A 9936-nucleotide genomic window follows, 5' to 3' on the forward strand; every position below is an offset into this window, starting at 1 on the left:
ATTTGGATGAGTACATCAGGGATCAAATTATGATGAAGACATGTAACCAACAAAAACAAAATCAGAGAAAGATTGTGGATTGAAAGCGATCCACTCTTGGATAAAGTTCTGGAGATTGCAAGAGCAATTGAGGCTTCCAGGACAAGTGTACAGATAGTTACTGAAAGGGATATGTCCAGGGATACTATTCATGCTGTGTTACCAAGGAACAAAAAAGGGGTTGATAAGTCTAATAGCCAAGTGAGTTGGTGGCCTAAGGGTAAAGATGTGTGCAAAAATTGTGTTTGGCCTAGCCATTCGGCTGATTCTAAAACATGTCCTGCAAGTAATGTTGAATGTAGGAAATGTAAGCGCATTGGTCATTATGCACACATGTGTAAAGTGCAGATTGTGGCTAATGTGACACCGGATGATTCTGCGTTGGTGCAAGAGGGTGCCTTGGGTGGTAAGCCTGAGCAAGGAATAATTTTGCATGTGGATGGAAGCGTGCGCAAGGGCCCTTGGGTTTCTGTATTGGTTGATGACCATCCTGTGGAAATGTTGGTTGATTCAGGGTCACCCTATACCTTGGTACTTCCAGAAGTGTATCATGGACAGTTGGGAAAGCAGATTTCGGCCTTGTTTTCATCCGACATTAAACCATGTGCTTATGGGCAGAACCTTATTGATGTACTGGGATACGGTTGGTCAAATTTCTCGTTTAATGGTAGGCAGGCTTTAGGAAAGCTGTATGTGGCATCTAAGGGTGCTAGTGTCCTGGGGTGGGATGACCAAGCGGCCTTACGCATGCAGATGCATCCTGGTAAGGAAGTTCCTGTCCTCAGCATTTTGGAGGGGGGTGAGGATAGTACCACGGTTACTCCGGCTTTGCTCAGGGCTGAGTTTCCGGAAGTATTTTCTGACACGCTTGGTAAGCTCAAGGGCTTTGCTCATCGTATTGTATTGAAGAGGGGTACCGTGCCAAAGGTGCACAAAGTGAGAAGAGTTCCGGTGTCGGCAAGGGAGGGTTGGAGTTGAACAAATTACAAACGGCAGGCATAATTGAACCCATTGAGTCATCAGAATGGTTGTTCCCGCTGGTCTTGGTCAAGAAGGGTGATGGTGGCATCAGAATGTGTGTGGACCTTCGGGAGCTTAACACCAGTATTTGGGTGGATCGGCACCCCTTGCCGAACATTAACGAGTTATTGTTGACATTGGGTGAGGCGAAGTATTTATCCACCTTTGATTTATCTACGGCGTACCATCAAATTGATCTACATACTGAGTCCAGGTCTCTCACATCATTTGTGACTCCTTTTGGGGCATATCATTTCTGTCGCATGCCATTTGGGCTTGCTTCAGCGTTGGCTGTCTTTCAGCGTTTGATGCAGGAAATGTTTGGCGGGTTGCCCGGCGTATGTTATTTTCAGGATGACATCTTGGTGTGGGGTGGTAGTAGGGAGGAACATGATGTCAGGTTAGGAGTGTGATGCAAATTCTGAAGGAGAGTGCTCTGACCGTGAAATTGTCTAAGTGTCAAGTAGGGGTGGATAATGTTACCTATTTAGGACATACCCCGAGTTTGGAGGGTGTTAGTCCAAAGTTTGAATTGGGTCAGGTCATGAGAAACACGCCGGTTCCTGCTAACAAGGATCAGTTGAGGGCCTTCTTGGGTCTTGCAGAGTATTACGTTAAATTCATACCCAACTATGCTGAAAAGACGGTGGCTATGAGGGCCCTGATGAAGAAGTCAGCCAAATTTGTGTGGTTCGAGGAGTGTGAGGCGGAATTTGAGTTGGTTAAGAGGGATGTGGAAAATGCCCCGTGCCGGAGGTCATTTGATCCAAAGAACAAGACCGTACTCACGGTGGATGCTAGCGAAGTAGGTTTGGGGGCGGTGTTGGAACAATGGTGTCAGGGGGAATGGAAGCCTGTAGCTTTTGCTTCAAGGACATTGAGAGAGGTGGAGAGCAGGAGAGCAGATACTCGATCATCGAAAGGGAGGCCTTGGCGGTGTTGTGGGCGTCAAAGCATTTCAGGACATTCCTTTGGGGTGTTCCGTACATAGTTAGAACGGACCATAAACCTTTGGTTCAGGTGTTTTCCACCAGGGGTGTGGTAGCGGTATCCCCAAGGATAGCAAAGTGGTCGGTTGAGCTACAGGATTACAATTTCGCCATGCAGTATTTTCCAGGAAAGCTTAATGTGGTGGCGGATTGTTTGTCCCGTTTGCCCACGGTGGATGGTGGTGGCGATGATCAGGAGGTGTCGGAGAAGGAAGAGGACTTGCAAGGGTGTCAAGTTGCTTATATTGCATCCGCTGTGGAAAAGTCGGTGTGGGACGTCGAGAGTGAGGCTGATGTTGAATTGAAGTGGATCAGGGAAGGTCTCATCAAGGGCTGGCAGGCAGTTAAGGACAGACCTGAAGGGAAGGGCTATTCACAAGTATAGCATGAATTGGCAGTGGGTCCTTGGGGTGACTCTAGAGGTGTGAAATTGGTACCTCCCATCAGCCTTAGGGGTAGAATTGTGGAATTGGCGCACAACGGACATTTGGGTTGTTCTTTGACCAAGAGGAGGCTTAGGGAGGATTATTGGTGGCCTTCTATGGACAAGGATGTTGAACGGGTAGTGAAGGAGCTTGTGCCATCAGCGATAAAAGCAAGGTGTTGCATCCCCAACCAGTACATCCTGTAGATATCCCCAGACAGGTCTGGTCTAAATTGGCTTTAGACATCATGGGCCCCTTTGAATGTCTTCAGCCAGAGTGTAGGTTTCTTTTGGTTCTAGTGGATTATACCTCCAGGTGGATTGAGGTAGCAGCATTTGGAAATGTCACCACTGATACGGTTATTGCCTTCTTGAGGAAAGTGTTTGACAGAGAGGGGTTACCGTCTAGCTTAGTAACAGATAATGGTGTGCAGTTCACGTCCAGAGCCATGAAGGAGTTTCTGGATCAACATGCCATTGCACATCATCGTACTGCTTTATATAATCCGTGTGCCAATGGTCTTGTTGAGAGGGCGAACGGTACAGTTAAGGCTGCCATACAATTGGCCTTGGCTAATGGTCTGGATTGGCAGGAAGTTTTGACACAATATCTGGCAGCATATCGCAGTACTCCATCTGTTGTTATGGGTAGGTCCCCGTTTGAACTTATGAGGGGCAGAAAGGCAGGCACCATACTTAGGACTTTGGCCTTGGTTGGTGGTGGTCCCTGTGAGTTGGATTTGGAAAGCATTCATCGCAGTATTTTGGCACGTCAGGAAATCGTAGCTTCTTCTCAGAAGTTAAGGAAGGAATTACAAGTTATGCCTGGGGATACAGTGTATATAAAAAATCCTAGGTTTGCTCAGAAGGGCACCAGCACTTTTCTGCCTCCCAGGAGGGTGTCAAAGACAGGTAGGGGTCACGTGCAATTGGAGGATGGCTCCATTTGGAGCAAGAGACGCGTGGAGGTGGATGGGGTCGCCAATCCATGCATTGGGGAGGAGGGGGAGCCTGTTGCACTGGACTTTAACCCTGTGAATTCCCAAGTAGCGGTGCAAAGGCATGAAAATGATGTTGCTCGCACTCCAAGGATGAGTTTGAATGTGGAGACTCAGAACGTTCCTATCCTGGAAGCTGAGGGGGGGCATGAGATTGGTGTGGGGCGTCCTTCTGGTGTGGGGCGCCCTTTTAGGCGGTGTGGGCTGCCTATAAAACTTAGAGACTATATATGTTAACTTTTTACACCATTTCTAGAGCAATATTTTCTGAATTCACTGTTTAGATTACCATCAACAATGATATAGCTTTTGCGTGAAATTGTGTGTTGTTACCACTTTGCTTAACTCTTTCAATCCGAATTTAGTTTTGGTCTTCTGCATTTAGATTGTTAATGTTTTATTGGCTATGCAAGGGAAGAGGATATGTTGTAATGTGTTAGGTGCGGGTGGAATGTTGATGGGCATTCAGGCATCAACATTCCACACGGGCCATTTGGTTTCTGGATTCCCTGGTGGCGGTGGCTCGTCCTTGGGGTCCACGCAATAAAGATTATACTTCACTTACCTGTGTGTGGGATCTCATCAAGTTACAAACTGCAGTATGCAAATGAGGGCCACAGTTTATCGCACCTGGGCCTATTGTTTGTCCCAGTTCCAGTCCACCCCTCCTGACATGCAAGCAGCAGAGATCAGAGCAGCAAGCAGAGGTTGAATTCCAGCCCTCATCAGTGGGTGAGCACTCGCAGTTAACCCAAATATTCCCTTAAAAGTGATGCAGGGAACTTCATGAGGCTCCATCTAGAGCAGTCCAAAATCCACACCGTTACCAAAACATTCTAGGGTTGGAGTTGCTATAGAACATGATACCCACCTATAATATTTTGTGGAAAAGGTCTAACACATATCTAGCATTTTTCATTTACTCTTCTTCAAATTTAAAACGATTTTAAAAAGTGGCTACGATATGCCCCCAGAGTACTGGAAGTAAAGACGTGTCCCCATCCCCAAACTCAAGTCTGCTCCCAAATGTGTAACAAGCTATCGCTAGAGGGCGCGGGGGCACAACACGTTTTGACTAATTGGACTTCTCCGTGTGAAGTTCGAGGCTGTTGCTAAAAAGAGATCGGATTACTTTCAGAGCTGTCAAAAATAAGACTAAATGCAATGATGAACAGCGTTCGGGACAGTGCCACTCGAACTTTAACCTTTAACAATCTCGCAATTACACCAGCACACTAGCAAAAGCACTAATTCTCCAAACGGATTCTGTAGACAGACATGATAACACTCATCAATTGTTGAAAATCAATGCCGATTCGCTGATCGGTTGATGTGCTTTGCATCCTGCAGTAAACTGCGCTGAGATAGGGCACGTGTGGCTGGCTGTTATGCCCCAGTGCAGATGTTGGGGGGAGGCGAGAGTTGGTGGTGTGCTGCTGCATACTGGGACCTTCTGTGCTCTCTCCCCAACTGTCGCCTCACCCTGGTGTAGTGCAGTTTGTTGCAGTGCATTGTGGTGAACATATCTCAGAAACCATGCATCCTAGGGGATCTCAAGTTTTGTTTCCTCGTGTTGCAACCGGCCCATCTACAACCACATTGATGCTTCACCAATTTTAGGCAACCGCCTCGTGTGTGAAGGTGCTGAACTCCAGTGTAAGAGGTGGGGTGTCCACATGTCATGTAGCCAGTAATGTTCCGGAGGGTCCTAACATTTAACTATGCAAAATCTGATCCACATTGGTAAAACAGTGTCAAATTGTATAAGGAACAACGCTTCGCCAAGCCACAAACCCACACATTTTGGTGCAGATTGGTGACACAGTGTGGAATTGTATAGGGACCAATGCTTTGCCACAAAGAGAGAGAAAGAAAGAGAAAGAGAAATTTCTTTTTTTGTCAGCGGTGACTTTCAGATTTGTGAATATTTAGTCAATTGACACTGATTGGCATTTCCAATTTAAAGACCCCACCCAGATCCATTACCTACCAAATCTAAGTCCACTTCCAAGATAATTAAATTGAGTAAAACGATAAAGCTCAATTTAAAAGATTAATTATCCATCATAATGAATGGCGTTAATGATGTTAACATCATACATACAGGAAAGCTGGATGTTTGTGACAAACAATCTGTATACCTAAATACCTTTTTGCACAATTTCTTTTAGTATGTTTCTTAAAGTGTTCTTAAACAGGAGATTTTTCAGGTTCACTTTTTTTTGCATTCTGGGACTTTTAGTTTTCCATCCAAAACCAAACATAAAAGCAACAATGAGATTCATTTTGCTTAAAATATTTCTATAGGGCTTTACATATTGTCAGGTTGTCTTACATAGTATTTTGTGCATTTTGAAACTAAAACGCTAGAAGACTGGTTATTGGATTCTTTAAAAGCCAAAATCTAAATTTGTGTATCAAATAGAGCTCAGAAATTACACGGCCAAGTGCATAAATTGCAGAATGGGTTAAAATCCTGGCATCACTCCTTAACCACACTGGGTAATCTTGGGCAAATAATGAAATCTCACTGTGACTTAATTGCAACAATTGGATTCATTAAAAGTGATTACGCTCACATTATTTGAAGAATACTCACTTACAATGGGGCATCTTTAAGGAAAATGTTGTCCCCTTGTGCTTCTCTTTTGGTGGGCCCCAAGACCATCATCTAGAAGTGCATTATTGTTGCAACAGCCCTCCATCACTCCCATATCACTTAATATGAAAGGCAGATATATAGACTCACCAACCCGTGTACTAGACTTTCTACAATAGGAGACTGAATGCATCAGAACCAATATTTTTTTCCCTCCTGTGGCTGCCAGTCGCCAATGTTTCATGGGCTCTATCAAGTATTGCACCACCACAGTAGAACCAGTGAAACCCTTTGCTATGCCCTGTTATCATGCCTTATTATTTAGTCTTGCATAGCAAAACCTCCAAAAGAGTTATGGTTCAATGGCACATCAGGATATATAACAAGGTGGGATTGGGGCTAGCATAGGAGCAGGGCAATATTGCTTTCTTGCAATATTGATGTGGGGAGATCTGAAAAGATAGGGCTCTCTGCGGCATGTAAGTTTGAGTTGTTTTGTGAGTAGTCTGCAGCAGTGGTGGATGTGCATTGCAAGTAAATAATGCATATTGCTGATCGGTTGTCTATTGTGTCTGTCAGAGGGGTGTAGAGAGTTGTGAAGTTGCATCAATGTGGTGTTTGGGGAAATTTAGTGTAGAGACATCTCCAGGTGGGGTGCATTCCATTGTGTTAGCTGTGTATTTTTTTCCTGATGGAGTTATGTGTCAAGATGCGTTGTTGGATGGGGTTGGAAAGTTAAATGAGTTTGATGTGATTACTTTTACCAGACCTTTCTCTCTGACAACACCTGACGAGGTTTCTAAACAAGTCCGATCTATGAAAGTGTCGTCCAAACAGGTGCTCCACTGCTCCTCCAGAGCCATCGGGGACCACATTGACACCCTCACTCCAGCTTTGGCTGATTTCTGCAATCACTCTTTCGCCACTGGATCTTTCCCCTCTCTCCTCAAGCACTCCCCTGTGCACCAGCTCCTTAAAAAGTCTTCTGCTGATCCTACCTGTCCGGCAAACGATCAGCCTATCTCTATCACTCCTTTCCTGGGAAAACTCCTGGAAAAGCTGGCAATCTCCCAGTTTGCTTGTCTCCATGACCATCAGCCTTGCTTCAGAGCAGCCAGAGGCATGGAAACTGGTCTTCTGAACATCCACGAAGCTCTGCTCTCTAATCTTGACTTCAGCCTTCATTCTGTCCTCGTTCTGTTTGACCTTTCCTCTGCTTTTGACACGGTCAACCACTCCATCCTGATCAAGCAATGCTGTGAGAACCAGGGAATCCCGGGTCAGGCCTTGGAGTGGTTGACCTCCTTCCTCCTGGACCAATTGCCCTACGTCCAACTTCGGTCCTTTCGCTCCACCAACTCTCTCTCTGCATGTGGTGTTCCACAGGACTCCAACCTCTCACCCTGGCTCTTCAATGTCTACTTGGCCCCTTTGGCCCACCTGATCACTACCTTCTCCTCTAGCTTTCAGTGTAATGCGGATGACACTCAGCTCTTCTTTCAGGCTCCCCTCAGCCTCCTCACCTCTCTCGCTCATTGCTGACTGCCTATCCACGATTCAGGATTGTTGCACCTCCAATGACCTCTGTCTTAATGCCAGTAAGATGGAGATCCTTCTCATTGGGAGCCCTGCTCTTGATTGCCCTCTCTCACTCTGGCCACCCTCCTTGGGCCCTCTTCCTTCACCTTCTTGTGAGGCAAAAAACATTGGCGTCACCTTCGACTCCACCCTCTCCTTCTCTCCACACATCGCAAGGCTGCACCTCCTCAGAGATATTCTTCCTTGTCTTACTTTCTCCCAGAAGTTCACAGTTTCTAGAGCCCTGGTTCTCTCTAGGCTGGACAACTGCAACAGCCTCCTTTTCTCAATCTGCCTTCCTCTACTCTCCACCCTCTGCAGCTAATCCAGAACAGGACTGCAACACTTATCCTTGGACTCAAGCCCCGGGACTGTATCTCTTAAACCCTGAAATCTCTTCACTGGCTCCCGGTGGCTGCAAGGATCAAGTTCAAGACCCTCTGCATCGTCCACAGGGTTTTCTGGGGCCAGGGCCCGCACTATATCCAACTGTCACTTCAAAAACACCTTCCTTCTCGAGCCCTTCCCTCAGCTACCTCCCACTCTGTGAGGGTCAGATGCTTCTTCAGGCAGAGAGTAGGGTTTGATCTCTCTCCTCTGCAATGTCCTCCCTGCCTCTCTCAAACTTGAGCCGGACCACCGGAAGTAGCTCAAGACCTTTTCTCCTCTGCTTTCTCTCTCTCCCTCCCCTGCTGACCTACCTGTCTGCAGCATCGACTGGTTGCTTGGCTACCCTCAGAGTCTCACTGGGTACTGAACTCCTCCGTGATCAGTCTTCCCTGCACTGCCTCCGGGCCTACCACACGCTTAGGGGCTGTAACTGCAACCTCTACAGTCCCCTGCCTCCTTGCACTTACCCAGAATCACAGTGCCCTGGCAGCACTTACTCAGAGCAATGCTGCCCTGACTGCACTTCCCCTCCCCCTGGCACTTGCTCCTCTCCCTTCCCCCTGCACTTTGCGTTGTCCCACGTGCACGATCTGAATGACACTTGTGTACAGACCCGTTATAAATGACATATCATATCAAGTTAGTTGCCCAGGATCTCCCTTCTGACGACCCACTGACACCTCAATGCCATTCCAACCTTAGGGCCACTAAGTTTTACATAGGATTGGTACAATGCTGCTGGACATGCACCATGAACTACCAACTGACAAAGTCAACCACGCACCATATCACAACTACAGCCTTATCATGCTAGCAGGTGCCATTAAAAAAAGAGAACTTTGTATTTAAAAATCACAGTATTTATATTTGGGCAATGTGACTGACCCAATGTCACTTGCACTATGTACAGCTAATGTGATGCTAGTGCCCATAAAACATGACTTGGGTAGAACGGGAAGAGGTTCGGTCCCCTAGAAGTACATTAGGGCAGCCCACACAAAACGTGTGAAGGAAGCTCCTGCCCACTTCCCCAGTATATGAAGCCTAGTTGGGATGCAGAGTTCCACCCACTTCTAAAGTTATACTTAAGCTCTTCATCTTTCAGCATGTGGGACTACCTGGCAAAGAAATCCCACACTTCCAGGCTCCGAACCCAAAGGCGAATATGATATACACTACATTATAAAGAAGAGCCCCAAATACCGCAAGCTCTAAAAGGGCTTCCCCCGGAGATTAAGAGCCCTCTGCTCTGCTTCGCACTACAGGTGAAGAACCCAATGCTACCACGGAGAAAGTTATACCCTCCTCCCCCCATGGTGGCCCCCTCGACCGCACTCACGTGGTTAGCGGGATGCCACGGTACTTGCTGCGGTTCGGCAGCACTCGGGGACGACTGCAGAAGGTGTATGTGCCGCCGCCGCCGCCGGACGCCGAGTCTTTGGGGGCCTGGAGTACCGATGTCATGGTGCCAAGTGTATTCTCAGGAAGTTGGGTCCTGTCCTGGGCAGGGCTGTATCATGCGCGCGGCTTCCCTCCGTGCTCTAAGTCGAGGGGTGCTGCTGACAAGAGCGCGCGCAGGTCAGCTGTGGCTTCTGTGTGTCTGGCCCTCTCCGTTGCCAAGTTACAGAATTCGCTGCTTGACAACCGTCTCCATTGAAAACAATGCCAAACGTTGCGAGAGGTGTTCCGCGCTCCACCCCTTCCATCTTGTGAAAGACGCATGCGCGCTAGGGTCACTTTGTCTTTCTAGTTCATTGATCCCAGCTGGAGAGTACTCTTAAGTTTGGACTATTAGGTGGGGAAACTATTGCACTGGAGGACAGATAGGGAGAAATGGCATATGAGGGGTTCTGGGAGGACGCACATCTGTTGTGTGGTTATTTTCCTACCCATGGACTG

At 47.2% G+C, this 9936-nt stretch overlaps 1 protein-coding gene across 1 annotated transcript in view; it reads right to left on the bottom strand.

Annotated features, from left to right (window-relative positions):
- Nucleotides 1-9723, bottom strand: part of RSPH3 (radial spoke head 3) — a 145242-nt gene extending 135519 nt beyond the window's left edge. Inside the window, exon 1 of the mRNA XM_069607888.1 lies at nt 9377-9723. Within this exon, the coding sequence (XP_069463989.1) occupies nt 9377-9501 (125 nt within the window). The 5' untranslated portion in view covers nt 9502-9723. The remainder of the gene's footprint in view (nt 1-9376) is intronic.
- Between the last annotated feature and the right edge of the window lie 213 nt (nt 9724-9936).

The sequence above is a fragment of the Ambystoma mexicanum genome, chromosome 4q, assembly GCF_040938575.1.
Source record: "Ambystoma mexicanum isolate Mex_15411 chromosome 4q, UKY_AmexF1_1, whole genome shotgun sequence".
NCBI classification, from domain to species: domain Eukaryota; kingdom Metazoa; phylum Chordata; class Amphibia; order Caudata; family Ambystomatidae; genus Ambystoma; species Ambystoma mexicanum.